This window comes from Protopterus annectens, chromosome 4.part0 (genome assembly GCF_019279795.1).
Source record: "Protopterus annectens isolate FY-2018-M chromosome 4.part0, PAN1.0, whole genome shotgun sequence".
Lineage (NCBI taxonomy): Eukaryota > Metazoa > Chordata > Ceratodontiformes > Protopteridae > Protopterus > Protopterus annectens.
Window position 1 is genome coordinate 690,239,723 of NC_056733.1, and position 18,145 is coordinate 690,257,867.

The 18,145-nt window shown below is 42.6% G+C and overlaps 1 protein-coding gene across 5 annotated transcripts in view; it reads right to left on the bottom strand.

Annotated features, from left to right (window-relative positions):
- KDM2B (lysine demethylase 2B) overlaps window positions 1-18,145 on the bottom strand; it is a 3,837,686-nt gene that overhangs the window by 351,419 nt on the left and 3,468,122 nt on the right. For all 5 annotated transcript variants that reach the window (XM_044068658.1, XM_044068655.1, XM_044068654.1 and 2 more), the window contains one exon: window positions 4,482-4,520. In XM_044068658.1, the coding sequence (XP_043924593.1) occupies window positions 4,482-4,520 (39 nt within the window). The remainder of the gene's footprint in view (window positions 1-4,481; window positions 4,521-18,145) is intronic.

Here is an 18,145-nt window from a genome sequence, read left to right on the forward strand (position 1 = left end):
TTTGTATTCCTCTTTGTCTGTAAAATGCAATTACTGGTGCCAGGCACTTTGTGAAGACCCTGGGCACAGTAGATAAGCCAAAGGGCAGTGCAGAGAATTGGTAGTGCATTGAGCCAGCTTTGAATCTGGAGGTAACTTCTGCATGTTTGTCTGATTGGGACATGCAGGTATGCCTCTTTTAGATCTAAAGTCACAAGCCAAGCCTTCTTGCCCAACATGGGCAGAAGCTGCTGTAGAGTCAACATTTTGAATTTTGGAATATCCAGATATGTGTTTAGAATAGATAGGTCCAGTATTGGTCTCCAGGCTTTGTCTTTTCTGGGTACCAAGAACAGTCTTGAATAGAATCTGTGACACTGCTCTTGTTCTGGTACTTGTTGAATGGCCCTCATGTCCATGAGGGATGAAACTTGTTTTTGTGCCTCTGCCCATTGATTGCGTGGCAGGTCTGGCATATCGTTTTGCCTTGGCAGGGTGTGAAAGTGGAACCTGTAGCCTTGTGAAACTATATTTAGAACCCATTTGTCCTGGGTGATTATGTGCCAATTGTGTGAACAAAGTGCTAGTTTTCCCCCCAAAGGGGCTGCCAAAAGACAAGTGCTTGGTGCTGGAAGTGGAAAGTCACAGACTGTTTCCTGTATGGTTGTGATTTTTCCTCTCCGCTCTTGGAGGTAGAAGCACCCCATTGTTTAGGCCTGTATGAGCCTTGGGGCTGTGATCTGCCTCTGGGGCGTCTGTATCTGCCCCTTTGTGGTCTATCTGACACTGGAAAGGACCAATTTTTTTGTAGGCCAGTTCCTGCTAAATCTGAGAGGCTGTACCTGCAAGAAATCCTTGACTGTTTGCATAGATTTAGCCTTGTCCTCCATTTTCTTCAACACCTCTTCTGCTTTAGCACCAAACAAAGTATCATGCTGTAAAGGAGCGTCTAATAGCTTTGCTTTAATATGATCTGGCAAATTTTGTTCTTTTAACCAAGCATGCCTCCTAATGACAGAACCTGTAACAGCAGCCCTGCAGGAGGCCTCAAGAGAATCAAAACCACATTGCAAAGTATGCTTTCCAACTTGTTCAGCTGCATGCAATAAATCCTGCATTTCTTTATTGTCTGCACATTCTGCATTTGCTGGCATTTTCTGTTTAAGCAAGGATATAAGATATTGCTGATACTTAAGCATATGAAATTGGCAATTTAAAGCTCTTACAGCCAAGGTAGCAGAGGTATAAATCTTTTTGCCCCATCTGTCTAGGGTCCTAGAATCCCTATCAGAGGGAATAGGTTTTTTTGCAGTAGAAGCCTTGACCCCTTTTGGACCCTGAGAGATGGTTTCTGGGTCAGCTGCAGGGTTCTTATGGAGAACTTTATGTGAATCAGGAATCCTGTAGTATCTGTCTGGCTTAACAGGTGCTGGTGGTAAAGAGTCTGGAGAAAAACTGGACTCTGTAAATACATCATCTACAATGTCTAAAACAGGCGGGATAGCAAGGGGCCTGTGCTGGGGCAATAAAAGGAAATCTCTGAGCCTTTTCTTGGATTCTGAGTAATCTTGGCTCTCCCAGTGGAAATGCTCCCTCATAGTATGCAGTGTTTCCCCAAAAGAATAATCCTCAGGATGAGAGGCTGAAGGGATAGATTCTTCAGCATCAGAATCATCATAGGGAGGAATAGAGTAATCCTGTTCAGAGGAGGAATCAGAGGAAATGGAAACCTGGTCTGAAGATTCATATTCTAACTCTTGCCTAGGCCTCTTTTCAGGAGGGGGATGGGAACCCCTGATCAAAGTAATAAGTACTTCGGTCATTTTAGGCATGGAGGCCTCTCCAGGTGAATGCTGTACTTGTTTCTTTGTCTTTAGAGCTGCTTTAGTCTTTGTCTTTGTAGCTGAAGTAGGTTTCACATATAACTGTGTAGGCCTGAAAACACCCTCAGAAGCCGATGCCTGCTCAGCGGCTCCGGACCCATCTGAGGGAATAGTTTCCGAGTGTCCAATACCTTGAGTTTCCAGAGGCCCAGTCGGCTCCACGTGGGAGTCGGAAGTGGCCTGTGGCTCTGAGGTAGTGGGCGTCAGGGGCTGCGAAAGTGCCTCACTGAGAACCGGCGAAAGGCCTAGAAGAAGCCTCGTCATCGGTTTTGGATCTTGGATGCCTGTACTTTTCTTTATCTTTTTGTTTTTTGTAAACTCCGGTAGTTGGCTGATCTGATGGCATTATATAATTAAATCGTCTGCCAAAGTAATGAAATGCAAAATCGTACCGACGCTTAATAGTGCGTTGGTTAAATCTAGCACAAAACCGACAACTAGCAACATTATGGTCAGGGCCTAGGCAAGGAATACAGTAAGAATGAAAATCCTTATGAGGTATTTGCTTCCCACAAGAAATACAGTTATTAACTTTTTCTGACATCGGTCTGGAGCAAGAAAAAAGTTTCCCCAAAGGGGTACTTAGCTTTAATGAAGACTTTGGATCTGAAATTCGAATTTGAAAACTTCAGGAGTCGGCTGACCAGCACTTGCGAACTGCTTTTGCTTCGGGCACCACTCGACAAGAAAGATTGAAGAAAATGGCGTCGGCTGCATCTTATTATACCCCTGGCACACTGACGTCTGTGAAGAGGCGACAGCAACCGACGCCGGACCTAGACTTTGGAACTCAGGCCGACTGTGGGTAGCCTGCCAGCAGGATAACCCAATTGTAATGACTGCAACAGTGAAACACGACGAACATCTGCACCAGTAGTGATTTCTTACAGACAGCAGGAACTGGGGAGTTTTTTTTAATATCCAAGAGATGGATTCCTCTTGGAAAAACAATGCGTGGGGATCAAAAGTCTTATCCAGAATAGGAAAGTTATGTTGAGAGAAGTGCATGCCACATCTGCCAGAACATGAAGACTTCCCAACAACCATGTCCCAAGCTGAAAGCCCCCCCCCCAATGATGTCATCTATCCTGTCAACTGTTGAAACCATTTAATTTGTCTTTGACTTATAACACCATTCTCTGAAATGGCAGAATGTCACTGAATAATGGTGTCTTTCATGTCATAGACACATGCACAGCAAGTTCCATTACGTCTTTCTACATTCCTCTCAGGGTGGACTATTCACCCCCATATAAGCAACCACCAAGTCCTACTCATAACTGTTAGGACTGAGGGACCCAAGTCTACATGTCAGAATATGAAAACTGGCATCAGAGACAGCTTACCATTACCCTGCTCTTGTCCAGTCTAGTGTGGGTAAAGTCAGTGTACCCAACTATGGAGTCACCAATAACTGTGACATCATCTGTACACTGTACAAACACCACCTCAGGTTTTAATGGGCATGTGAATGGATTCTTACTTTTTCTAACCACCTTTTTAGCAATAATGAAAATATTCATAGTTTTTAAGACACACTAGAAAACAATGTATGGAAATGGACACCTTACAGTATTATGAATCAGCTGAAGCTGAATAAGATTCAGGGATAAAAACAGAAAAAGTACTACTCAGACAACCTAAAACTGATATTTGCTTGTGATTTAAATCATTAAACCAAGTATAAAATTCTGCCACATTTTGCAATTACAATGTTAAGTTCACTGCCAAATGTGAAAAAACATTCCTGCTGTGGCATACCTATGCCCAATTTACTGAAGACTAGCAGAAAACAAAATGAACAGCACATTAAACATCCACATCATGCTACTCTGTATGCGTATTTATGGGGGCTTTGAACCTTGCACTCCTATAATTAAGCTGAAGAACTCCAAAATTGCAACAGCATAAGGAAACGGTGAAAACTCGAAAATGTATTCTAGGAATCATCAGAATTTTAACTGAACAGTTCTCAGGCAAACCGGTTGATAACTGACTAGACTTTTGGTCACCTGGTCGAAGGACTGCAATACAAATGTTCTGAAAAACATTCATTAACATCTACATCTTGTAAAACTCATCTCTAGTATAAAGATGTTACAATACTTGCTTTGGTGGCTAGGTCTGAACACGAGACCTTTGAAAAGCAAGACTCTCTAGGTAGAATCTGTACCTTTCTATATCCAACTCAGGCTTCTTTAGCATATCTCAAAGACAAGCAACTCGGGTTAACTAATCGCATCAAAATCCTGTCTGCTGTTTCTCTCACCGGGTAATCTCTATAAATTAACTCCTCCTTAAATGTGGTTTACCCACTTAAAATTATTTTATAAAAAATAAATAAATGAAAGAAACTTGCACACTGGTTCTATTAACAGAAAAAAACTTTAATATATTAAGGAAATAAGGCCAGACATGTAACACAATGATCCATAACAAACTTGTACAACACTTCTAAAAAGCAAAGTAGCATCAGCAATTAACCGGATGCAGCCATGACTGGTATCTCAACTGGCAAAACTCACATAGTCCCCTCCTACAATGTTCTGGCTCCCTTACTCCATAAACAACTTCAAATAAACAAAAATGACTACTACCATAAATTAAAAATATAAATACCTTCTTCCTGAACAGCTTCTCTTCTTTAATCAGTTTTGCCTGTTCAAAAAAAGGAAAAAAAAAAACAATGTGAACTATGTATATAGTTTATATCCTCTTTAAATCTTCTTTCTTAGATGCTAAATAATCCTTGCAGTTAATAACATTTATTCAGCAGGCTTTACTATCAGTCCGTATGCTCTATAGTAACTGTCTGTTTTATACACAGACTGGAAATACAACTAATTTATGAAATACTGTGATTGTCATAATCTGTACTACAATCAGCATTAACAGTAGCAAGAAGGGTTGTTAATTGTGTTGGAGGATGGTACATGATGATGATGGTGACGGTCTGGAAGGTGAAGTTTGAGGAGATTCATCTGAATGTTGTGGCCATTCGGGCCTGCAGATAGCAGAGGTTGGGAGTTGGTGGTGTCAGAAAAAAAGTCAGAAGGAAGGACTGGGGCCTGAATGTTGATGGTGTGGCCATTTGGGACTGCAGGTACCAGCGGTTGTGAGGTCTGTGGCATCGGATGGATGGACAGAGGAAAAAAAATGGAACTTGTATGTTGTTGGATGGCGTGGGAGATGGCGGCGGTGTGAAGTACTGAGTGCTGTAGTCTTTGGAATAGTGTAGGGTTTTAAAGCTTCTTGTGCCTTCATGTGGCTCGTTCACTGTTGTGTTTTTGTGTTGTTATTGTTTCTGTGCTAAAGTGTTTATATTTTGTGTTGAGCTCTGGAGAAACAAAATTTCGTTCAGCTGTATGCTAGGCTTGTATATGGTTGAGTGACAAAGTTCCTTTTTGATCTTGATCTTTCATCTAGTGCAGGGCATCACTGCTGTCTTCTCAGGTACTTGATAACAGTGGTTTCTCCAAGTACTTTCAAAGGTTGTCTTACACTGCTATATGACTGAGGGCTTTCATGGGCTGCATTAGAGAAACGCAGTGATATTTTTATAAAACAGTTGAATGTATCTGTAAAAATGAAGACTACAGTAAATAAAAAGGATTATATAAAAAGTGCATCTTATTATTTACTTTGCCTGCCTGCTGCTCCAGTACTTGTTACTTTCAGAAGGTATCATGTTCTGGTACAGTTCATTCTGTCATATAGTCCTTCTGAAAACTAAGCAAGTGCAATGATCATAACTGATGCTTTCAGGCAGGACCCACAGCAAAAGGAACACAGAATAACACAAAAAAAAGAATTCATCTTACTGGATAAGAACTTCAGATATCAGAAAGTACCTGAGAAAGAAAGGGAACACAGTTTTGTAACTCTAGAGCAAAAGAATTTCAGCATCAGCAAGTGTTTGACAAAGAAAGGGAATGTAGTTTTGTGATGCCAGAAGAAGAAAAAGGGAGGAAACACAGTTTAAAAAAGGTCACCTGAAAACATGACTCTATAGTGTGCTCACTAGTGACTTAAGATATCTCTGGACTGCCATTTTTTTAACTTTATGGAGGTAGTGTGTACAACATTTGCCCCATGATTCACTAATTCTCCGTGTAAGACTAGATTAGTCTTACATGGAAACCCCAGTCTAAGAGTAAGACGGCAGCGTGCCATGCATATTAATGAGGGTGCGCTGCCTCAACTCTAAGGCTAAGACGTAGTGTGCATGAGTGCAGGGGGCGTGTCGCACTGCCGAGCAGTCCAAAAATCAACGCACCTGCAAGTCTCTCAATCGGGAAATGTCAACTGACATGAGCGAGTCCGCTCAAATGTGTACATACCTAACACTACACTCCCCCACATTCTAAACCGCTGTACAATTACAAAATGTAAAACTTTTATTTATTTATTTTTTTATTATTCCCGATATAGCTGCCCGTATTTGCGCGTGTTTACACGGGTTTGCCCATGGCTTTGCTACAGTTAGCAGTTTAGACATCGAAGAGGATAATAAGAAACTTATATGCAAATTAAGCAAAATAGCGATAGCGTAGTCGTAGAGCCTTCGCACAAAGAGGAGGCATTCCCGGTTCGAGTCCCACCACTCCCCTTTCTATTTTCTGTTGGAAATCTGTACATAAAAATAATTCCCGACATTTATCATTTAAATTTTAGTAAAAAGCATTGAAATGGCCTATGTAGTAGCAAACGAATTATATATATATATATATATATATATATATATATATATATATATATAGATATAGATATAGATATAGATATAAGAAGGTGAAATGGTTATGCATACTGATGGATGCATAAGTAACGTATCTAACATATCTTAAGCAATGTGAAGCACTGCTAAGCAAAGTTTACCAGTATTAAGCATATTTAAATATAATTGCTCGTAGCTGAGCACTGTGTTAACTAGCACAATAGCTTTGCGTGGAGCTGCGCATCACGCAAACAGAACATGTTTGCGTGGAGCTGCGCACCACGCTAACCAGTGCAACGACGAGCAATGTAGAGCAATGTCGAGCAACGTAGGGCAACACAGAGCAACGTTGGGCAAAGTTAGCTAAACACAGCCACACCTCCTAGCCAGTCTGGCCAGTAGTAAAATAAAAAGCAATGACAGGCCTCGAACCCGGGATACTGTGCACCATAATCACAGTACTGAACCACTACACCATGACAGCTTTTCATAAGTATGCACTTTCAACACACACATACATATCGATGGAAGTTTACCCATTCCTAAGCAGGTGTGCTTTCAGCTGAGTTTTTTCAAAACTGGCCAATCACAAATAAGTGCGGGAAATGATTCATATTTAAGCTCCATAGGCGGGAATATTTGCCATAACTGGTTGTAGCTCCCGTCTGCAGGCAGCAATGGCCGGTGCTGGAGAGGGCTCTCGTTTTCGAGCGCAAAGTTGGGGCATTGAGGAGTCAAAAGTAATGGTTTGGCTCCTTGTCCATAATCATGAGGATAGACTCCTGCGGGGCCAGTACCAGGGCACCCAATACAAAAGCAGAAGCCTGGGACCGTCTAGCTCATGAACTCACCAGTGCCACAGGTGTCCCTCGGACTGGTGAGCAGGTCAGACACCACCACGCAGACCTGAAGAGACGCCAGGCAGATCAACTAGACCAGTGGATCCAGGAGGCCCGTGAGATGGAAAATGCCCCACTACTGACTAAGTAGCCATGGAATTAAGTATGTAAGAATTGCTATTCTAGTGTATACTATATAGGTATGTCTCAATATAACTTCATTTACTTCACAGCTGCAGGTGTCCGTGCTGCGAATCAGCAAGCCTATGCAGATAGGCTGCTAAGGCTGCACCACCATGCAGGTTAGTAATTATTCTGCTTGTACTGTTCTGTAAAATAAACGAGAGAGCCTGAAAAAAGTGTTTTAACACAATAAAGGTATAATAATTCTCTAATAATTATTCTGCATGTACTGTTATATAAATAAATGAGAGAGCCTCTAGAAAAGTGTTTTAAGTCTTTAATAAAGGTATAATTCCTGGAGTGTGTCTGTGTCATTTTCTTTGATATGTTGTACTCTTGCATTATAGAAATAGTACTGTTAACACACAGTTGGGTATGCCCATATAAAGTGGATGAAGGGAGTTGCCAGTAGCTTTTAAGCATATTTACAGTCCTCAACTGTTGGTTCATGCCCAGCATGTTCAGGTTAATCTGGCATGAGTAGCTTGGTATTATGTTCCCCAGAAATGTCATTGTGCTGGCAGAAATGTAGGGAGCTGTTAACATATAAGTGATAATTTCACCTAAACATATCTAGATAAGTATAGGAAAGTAGAGCTGTCAGTGTACCATCTCAGCAGTAGTGTGTCTGAGTAACTTACAAAATATGTAGCAGTAACATCGGCATCCCGAACAGTTTGTATGTCAGATACAGCCCATGAATATAAAGATCTAGCAAAACCCATTTCACAATTTAAGGACAATTGGGCAGTGTAATAATACATGTAGGGGACATATACCTGCAGTTAATAGGAATGTAGTGTAAACTAGAAGGATATATAAGTTGTTAATGGAGCTATCATTTTCCACCCTACTGTATTATGTGCATAAAAAATGCAATTCCACACCTCAATGGGTATGTCTAATCTCAAAACATTTGTTGGGACATATGTCCTATTGGTTTATAAATATCTGCATTTATTTCGATGCATGTGCCCTGTTCAAATACCACAATATTGGTGGCCTGTTGCCATCAATTAAACCTGCATGCTGTTGTAATGTCCACTGTTGTTCTATATATGCATGTGTCATGCTTGCTGTTCAACTGTTGGAACTCTAGTGTGTTGGGTTAATGGGAATACTTCTGCATGCTGTTATAACTAATTGGGAAGGCTGTTGACTGTTACTAACCCATATTTTCATTAAATCCTCCTAAACATAGAACATATGGGAAGGACGGTCCCAGCGGACCCACCTGTCCCACCTCAGCTGGCGATGGCACCTGGCACCAGCCGGTCCAGTGCCCAGCCTGGGACCTCCTCATCCACTGGCCCTGTGCCACCTTTGGGTGGAAGCGCTGCAGGGGATGGGGCTCGTCCCCCCGTGCAAGCGTGGGTGGAGGAGGGCCACCTATCACCCTCCGAACGGTCTGGGCTGTGGTGCATAGGGAGATCAAGCGTTCTGTCGCTGATCCTCTACGCCAGCTTGAGGCACGAGTGGCTTGACTCACAGGTGAGCCTGCCGCTCCTACGCAGCCCCCAGCACAGCCACCCTCTGGGCTGTGAAGGTGCAATGGTGACTGCCCATGGGTGGGGATCTCAGTTCCACTGTTGCCATCTGTGGGCTCATGGGCTTGCGATTTCCAAACATCCTTCCCCGTCAATGGTATTCACCCACCACAAGTGTCATATTCCGTCCCTGCATGCGTCTTGTTTGTCTTGTCTGTTTACCTCCCTAACCTACCTCCCCAAATATATCTATTTCCCCTACCCCACATTCCACTCTCTCCTGGAAAAAAAAAGGGCAATCTGCTCCCAAAAAAAAATTACGTCCCATACATAGCTGCCCATTTTGCACACACGTCCGCTGGACACAAACTGATATTTAACTGGCAGTACAACATACTTTGCTGTCCTCACCCCTCTCACAGGGGTTGAAGGTTTCATATTTCCCTCCAAATTTATTGCATATGCACAGCTGTTGCTGTTAAAGAAATGGGCAGCTATGGACCCTCCCTACACGTGTTCTGCACATCCCGAGCTGTTTTCCCTACTGACTTTTCCTCTTTGTACCCCTTTTCCACCACTTTCCTATCTCCCCATTTTCTTTTCTTTCAAAGAAATGAGCATGGAGGTTAGCGGGATTAAGCACTATTAAGCAGTAGCTAGTGGGTTTGCGCGAGTGTACGGTTCTGTGTGCTTAGCTAAGCATCGCAAACCCACATATGACTGCTTAAAAGTGCCTTAGTCACTCTGTATGTCAGGGCCCTTGTTCTGCTCAGCAAAATAAAACACCTCTGTCAGTCTCGAACCCCGGACCTTGTAAACACTAGACTGCATGAAGTACCACTAAGCCACGGTAGACATACAAGTTGGTGCTGAAATAAAGATATCATGCATCAGAATGAGTGAATGTAAAGGAAAAATAGGAATGCTATAACACAAATCTTGTTCTGTGGATCTTTACCAGCAGTTGTTGTGGAATTGCATTACATGACTGTGAAAAGAAAACCAGCCATTCTAGCAGGAAATAATGCTACAACAGCACTTTACAACCCCCACATAGTATCATAGCAGGACAAACACTGGCATATTTGATTAGGGCAGAGGCCATACTTCCCAACTGTGACTAATTTTCAGGGATCTCCCTGATTTTGAAACAAATTCTAGCTGTGTCCCTCTGAATCCCTCTGAAAAGTACTGACGTTAGGCAGAAAGGTGGGGAATTACACTTAATGAATAATGACAATAACTAAGAGTTAGACACTGCTTGTACTTAAGAAAAGGTGTATTAATCCATATGCGCTGGTTCTCTCAGTCTCAAATTAATGTCTCTAATATGAACCTCACTTTTACCTACTTTTCCCTGAGTCTGTTCAAATATGTACCTGAGTGTTTGAGAGGCCTGGCAGAGGCAGAAACACACAGGCATATCAGCTTTTTTGCTGTTACACACTGTGCAAATAGCTTTGGAAGGAGTTCCAGAAGCATACCCTTATGTAGGAGTACAACACTGAAATACCAAAGGATGTAGCCATGTACTGGTAGCAACCAACTGTGACAATGCCATTGTTCCAGTGCTGAAAAGACCGGTGTGGTGCACAGACAAAGAATAACAGGCTAACCTCTGGCTACCATGTGGATAGGTCCACAGTTGGGAGCTATGCAGACAGACTACTTGCCTTGATAAACTAACAGGTACACAGTAACCCTTTAAGTCCAGCATGATAAAATTCACACAATAATATATAATGCTCTCTGTACTTCTGCACCCCTACCCAAATGTACAATATACCTGTGTGTTCAGGGTCTACCCAAGGATGTAGTTAGGCATACTCAGTACTGAAATTTGTCCAGTTTTCTTGAGCAGCCTGTGCTAATGTCAACACTAAAAAAGCAGAAACTGTTCAGAAGTGAGTAAATTAATATTAACAGTATAGCAGTTCACAAACAGTTCATGTGCCAAAAGAATACATCTCAATAACTACTTTTGTATGGAAGTTAACTGTATAATTAGAAAAGAAAGTGTTAGCATTTGTAGGGGTGAGTACAATTCTACTCCAAGTGTGTACTGGAAGCAGCAACATTCAGGTCTGAGTACAACATTCAAATCACTGGCTACACCCCTGGCTTCAGATATAAGAACTATAACAACCTTCTGACTTAAACAAAGATGTCCACAGCAAACAAGCATGACCCCCATTTTGGAAAGCTGAAAGGGCTACGCCTACCTGACTTAGCAATTTATAGTATTGGGTTGCTATGACAGTGATTACTGCAATTACCACACAGCAGGCTGCATGCAATTAGCAAATGGTGGCCACTAATTGGTGCAGAGGCCATCACATGCACATGTGCTAATACCTATAAAAGCAGGCTGTAATTGCTGCCCACAAACTCAATCACTCTATTGCAGAGACTGAGAGAGAGAGAGAGAGAGACAGTGAAAAGCAAAAGGAAAACGGAAAATAAATAATACCAACTCATACAAAGGAAAGGTATGTAACAGATATGTATTTACTGGCATGTAGTAGATGTTTTTGAAGAGTACTCTACATAATGTGAACCATTCATATGTGGCAGCAGTACGTATCTATGCACATATGTCCTACTTAACTACTGTCATGGACAATTCAGTGTGTAGCTGTGTGGAGTGAGACATAACTGTGAAATATGCAGCTCAGCATTAAATGTCAAATATCTGATCCATGTTATCTGTGTTCTGTAAAGTAGTGTGGACAATGGTTGTTTGAGGGATTAGCACAAACATTTATATAAACATGGCTGTGACAGAGTAACACATGCATGATAGTCATATTAAAGTTTAGCTTAGCATTGGCAACTGCTGTACCAGGCTAGTATGCTAATCTAGCATTTGTAGCTATATATACCCCCTCTAATGTTACTGTGTGTTCACATGTGACACCTGTTCATGTTGCAGCAAGGCCCAACAGTTCAGCTGTGAGGTCCAGGGACTTACAACAGTGTGGACCTTGTGTGTGTATGGCACACACATACGGAGAGATATATATGTGTCATATATATTAACATCTGTATATGTGCATAGAGCAAGGGACATATTGCAACTGTTTGTGAAGGGTGGACATATTCATGGCTCTCAACCTTCCATGTCCAAAATGAGGAACACTAGCCCTCATAATGTGGAACAAATGGGCAAAATGTGGAACACATACTAATGGCTTACTGACAACCTCAACTAGGAAGGTCATAGGATGGTTAAAATATGCTGGTTTTACTTATAAAGAAGATCTTTTAATGAATTAATATGATTCATTTCTATTTACAATGCATTTCACTTAAAAAATTCCTAACACTGAATGTGTGACAGAGTCTTTCAATGTGGAACTTTGAGGAACTTCAAGGAACAAGAACTTTGAGAGGTATGATATATGTTGGTGAAGGTTATGTGCATATTTGTATGTAGGTTTTAGTGTGTGACAAACAAGACAGCATACAGTGCTGGTATATGACATGTGGTGGTTAAACACTGTGTGTGTTTTGTTCAGTTTGCAATGTTGCAGCCAGTGAGGCCTGCTAATGCTACCTGGGCTGAGAACACTTTCAATGTATTTCACACAAGACTGTGTGATATTACTACATTACTGTATACCCATCCTTTGTATAATTGATACTCCCACCATGAAAGGTGGACTGTAATATGTGCCTACATGTATATGTACACCAATGGATGTGTATATGTGTATATATATATATATATATATATATATATATATATATATATATATGGTTCCCCTTGACTTGATCGACATGCCAAATCACCGACGCTCAGAAGACGGACTCCATAAGACCGACGAGACAGATGATCGACAAGGTGAAATCCCGAAAGCTGAAACACTGTCATGGGCAACGTGTGAGCGCGACTCGGTAAGTGTGCGACAGTGAGGGATTTAGCATTAGGGAGCGGACAGGTAAGTGTGAGATAGTGAGAGATTTAGCGTTAGGGTGCGGGAAAGGTGAGTGTGCGGTAGTGTCAGACTTAGGGTGCGGGTAAGGTAAGTGTGCGATAGTGACGGAGTTTAGGTTTAAGGGTGGGTTAAGTGAGTTAGGGTGCGGGTAGGGTAAGTGTGCGATAGTTACGGACTTTGGGTTTAGTGGCGGGTTAAGTGAGTTAGGGTTAGGGTGCAGGTAGAGTAAGTGCGATAGTGACGGACTTTAGGTTTAGTGGTGGGTTAAGTGAGTTAGGGTTAGGGTGCGGGTAGGGTAAGTGTGCGGTAGTGTCGGACCTTAGGGTTAGGGTTTGGGTTACGGTTAGTGCATGTATAGTTGTATGTAATGTGTAGTTTACGTTTTGTGTGTCGGTGTTTTGGGTGTCGGTGTTATGGTGTTCGGTTTTGTGCATTTTCGGTCTTTTGGTGTCGGTGTTTTGGGTGTCGGCTTTGTGGCGTGTCGGTGTTGTGATAGGGATCCATATATATATATATATATATATATATATATATATATATATATATATATATATATATATATATATATGTATATGTATAGAGAAAGAGAGTCATGTATAGGTTCATAGGTTTATACTAGGCTATCTGCCCTAAAGCATTTATAAGCCTAGCCCAAATTTTGCCTACGCCACCCATATAAGAAAAAAAAAATACTGTGCCCATTAGTTTGTTGTGCCTCTGTCCAGCAGTGACACAGAGAGACACACCCACACAAGTAAAGTTGACTGAGTGTGACGGTCAATGTGTTGGTGAATGTGTGTGGGACAGCTTAGTGGGAAACTGTTTCTGTCATGGTATTATGTGTCCTTGCTTTGATCCCAGCAAAAGCTGTGTATGCTGTTGCTAGGCAGATAAAGCACTATGGCATACAGTCTGATGTAGTCCCTTGGTATTAACTGGGGTGTGTCATTGCAGGCTAAAGCACTACATGTATGCTTATTGATTGTTACTGATGTTGAATCCAAATCCTGTATGAACTGTAGTACTACTTGAAGCTGTAGGCCTAAACAGCAAAGTATGGTGTATGTCCACATTGCTTGGAACCACTGTTTTGTGTGGTCCCTGTAGTCCTCACAGATTACATTCCTCAGGCTTAAGGTTTTGTAAGTACTGACACACAGTACTGTATGGTACACACGTAAAGCTTATTTGGGTTGCCATACCTTTGTGTCTTATAATTACGTCTGATGTGTGTGTGGGTATGCCTGTAACATGTCCTCTGTCATTTGTGTGTTACAAGATATAACTGCGTATCTAGCAACATTTATAGTTTACTACAGCAGTATGCCACCTATATCTACACATATTTTGGCCACGGGTTTGCCATCAACAAGTTGTGTGGTATAATGGTAATGCTGTAACTGGACTTTACAAACATTGTGATGGATGACATATTTCTTTATGCATTTGCTTGATCTATACCTTCTGTGGCTAGGTGGTGCACTGTGTCGCATACAGTGTGTGTCATGTACTGTTGTGTAGTCTTATATAGTGATTTTATTTTGTTGCTGTGCAGAACATGGTTTATTATATAGAGCATGCCAGGCACTTTCAAGCAGTTGTGGGGTGAGCACTGGTAAGTGGTACTGAAAGTGTTTAATCTCAGTCAGCTAATAGGTTGCTATATGTGGCAGTTCAGTGATATCTGTACTGTATAATGTTAAGTGTGCCATATGACTTGCTCAGACATATTTTTTCTTTGTCTTCCAGGGATCATGGCTCACCATCGTAATCCTAGCTACAGTAGTGCTGAGGATGACATTATTACCAGCTGTCTGATTCAGCACTACAGCCTAACTATTCTCGAGAACCAGCCAAGACTAGCATGAGCGTACTGCACTGTGGCAAGATGTTGTCCGGAGGGTAAATGACATAGGCATGCATAACCGGACATATGAGCAGGTACGCCATCACTGCAGTGATTTACTTAGCATGCTTCTGATGTCCATAGACAACAGCTTGCAACAGGTGGTGGGGTTAACATCCATCCCCACTCACCAGAGTGGAGGAGCTGCTCCTGAGCCTGGTGCCACCTGCCCAACAACAACAGACATTTACCTTGATGGAGGTTGGGGCCACCCAGCAAGAACACATGGAGCGTGCAGGTAACATGGCATATCTGTAGACTACTGTTACCTCTATTGGTAGATCATGTATATGTGAGATGTGTACTGTGTAGTTAGAAGATGTGGAGCCTGTTGTTGCGAAATACTGATCATTTGGAACATAATCTGTAGGCCTGTGAATGTAAACTGTTGTACTACTGTAAAATTGCAAACCCACAGTAGCAATGCCACAGTTGTTGACACTGACAAACTGTCTCATATCCATGTAGGTCCCTCTGGTGTGACAGCAAGGCAGTGGACACATGCTGGTGAGTGTGTTCTACATTTATTATTGCAAATAAAAAGTGCATGTCATAGTTAAGATGTAGGTCATGTACACATGTAAGACACCTATGCATAATGCATGCTGTGTATGTTTGCTGTGAGACTACGCACATCTCAGTAATGTAATTAGCTGCCTCAAACACATGCAATACACAGACCATCTCAAACAAATGTGGCTACACTGTAGTGCCCATTGGATAGGCAAAGTCGATACGCATGCACACAACATACACAACTATGTCATACACAGAACATGTTAACATGCTACACATGAAGTATTCACAAACCCTCTGTAAAGTCACACTCCAATATCCCAAGTGTCATTCACCCAGCACAAATAATATACCTGAGGGGTAGAGGCCTATCATGGGGCAGTGAAACTCACTGTAACACACAACACATTCATGTTAGGCAATGCTCCTTATTGGCCTCCTTACAAACCCATGTAACAACTGGCTGTGAAATAGTGACTGTAGCCATGGTAGTGCAGTTCTGGTAGAGCATGACAGGTGCTGGTTTGGGACACATTTGTAGCCTTGAGTGACCACATGATGCTTCATGATGATGGCTTATGGTACTACACCCCATCCAGTTATTGTAACCACAGTACTACACATAGCTTTCATTGCTATACACCTCAATGTTGTGTGTGTGCAAACATATGCACCTATAAACAATATGCATACCAATCACCATTTGCACAACCGACACATATATGTCTTGTAATGCCATTGAGTGGCTAGGTCATATGACACACATTGGGTATGTGTGATGTTTAAATATGCAGTTGTGTTTTAGCATGCCATGTCATGGATGACACTGGCATGTCCACAATATGATCTACACTCACCACAACTACTGTACACTGGCTATGTGGACCAATGGTATTCCATCAGTTATACATGCACCACTGATCTTGTGTGTATACATATCATGCATGAGCTAAAACTGTGTCCACAATTATTTGCTAAAGACACAGAGGCTCTAATCAGAAATGGATATCTATGTGACACACAGATACACATCCAGCCATGGTACGTATACCTGTGAATGATGGTGCACAGTACATTAAAGAGTTTTTAATACTTGCACAGCAATGTTGTGTCCATGTATACACTGCGTTCCAGGGGGAGGCCAATCACCGAACAACAAAACACATGCATCAAAGCCATGTATACTGTTAGTAACAAGGACTGTCGACACTCGCACTGCATGCTGTTGAGCAACACATGTCCTGCATGCTGACATGTGTGATATGACTCTATGGCTTGTGATACTGTACCCCACTATCAACTGGCATTGAGTATGTTCTGAGATTGGTGGTGTGTGTGTGTGTGTGTGTGTGTGTGTGTGTGTGTGTGTGTGTGTGTGTGTGTGTCTGCTTTAGTGAGGAGTGTATTTGTGTGCATGTGTGCATGTGTTCTGACATCATGTACAGGTCTTAAAGTGTGTTTCCTGTTTTACTCTCACAGGTGCTGAGGTTGGGCTGGTTCAGTGCAGCAGGGAACTTGATGTCATTGACACAAATAGTGATAATGAGGATAGGTGTGTTGAGGCACAGGCATGTTTGTCAGGGTCTGTTGTTGGGCCACCAATTGACAGTACACGAGTCTCCACCCCATCCATGCACACAGTCATACTGCCTGTACATCCATCATCACCAATGCCCTTAGCAGAGGGACAGTGTACAGTCGGCAATGGCCAGGACAGTGTGGTATCTATGGCACATGCATCAGGACACAGCAGCCATAGCCAGATGTCTGGAACGGTACCACAGAGGCAGATGTCCAGGGGTTCTAGTCAGAGCACTGCTGGTCATCATGCCCCTGGCAGACGTGCCACAACTCTTACAACCACACACATGTTCCAAGCTGTCATGGAGGCACAGGCACGTACGGAGCGGTACACCAGACAGGGACTAAGGGCACAGAGGGCTAATAACACCTCTTTAAATGACAGCATCCGTGACCTAGCAGGTGCCATCCGTAATTACACTGAGATCATTGATAGACGTTGGCGTGAGACATTAGATGTCCTCCACAATGTCATGTCCATGTGTCAGGACAGTGCGGGACAGTTGAGTCATCGACGTGGACATATGCCAGCAACATCATCAGCTAGCAGTTGCTGTGGACGTCCACAGCCGCTCCCGTAGTGTCAGTACCAGCCCCAGCAATGTTGGGGGTGGGCTGTCCATACACCGTCCTAGAAGACCACATGCACGTGGCTCTGGCCAGTCCCAGCAGGGACCTGGATCCAGTGTACATATGTCAACCTCTGAGGATACTACCCAGTCTGGATTAGTACCTGATACTGTCTGTAGCACCCCTGCCAGGCACAGGTCCCGTATCTGTGGCCAGAGACGGTGATCTGTAAAGCCTGCCAGGTATAGTACGTAGCTGTCCCACAAATCCCTGTATATGGCAGCCACATGGTGGAACTGTGTGCATGCAGACACACACACATAAACCAGACACCTAGGGCAAACACATACCTGCACAAATTACATCCACACTGGCCCATAACAGTACTCTTGGCCCTCACACACACACTCTCACACACGTTGATTGTATGGCTCAATGTAGGCCTTTAGCAAACCAACAACACACCCTGTGCATATGATGAAACCTGTGCCACCTCCTGTCATCTGTAACATTGATGCAGGAACAGGCTAACATGGTGCTGATGCACAG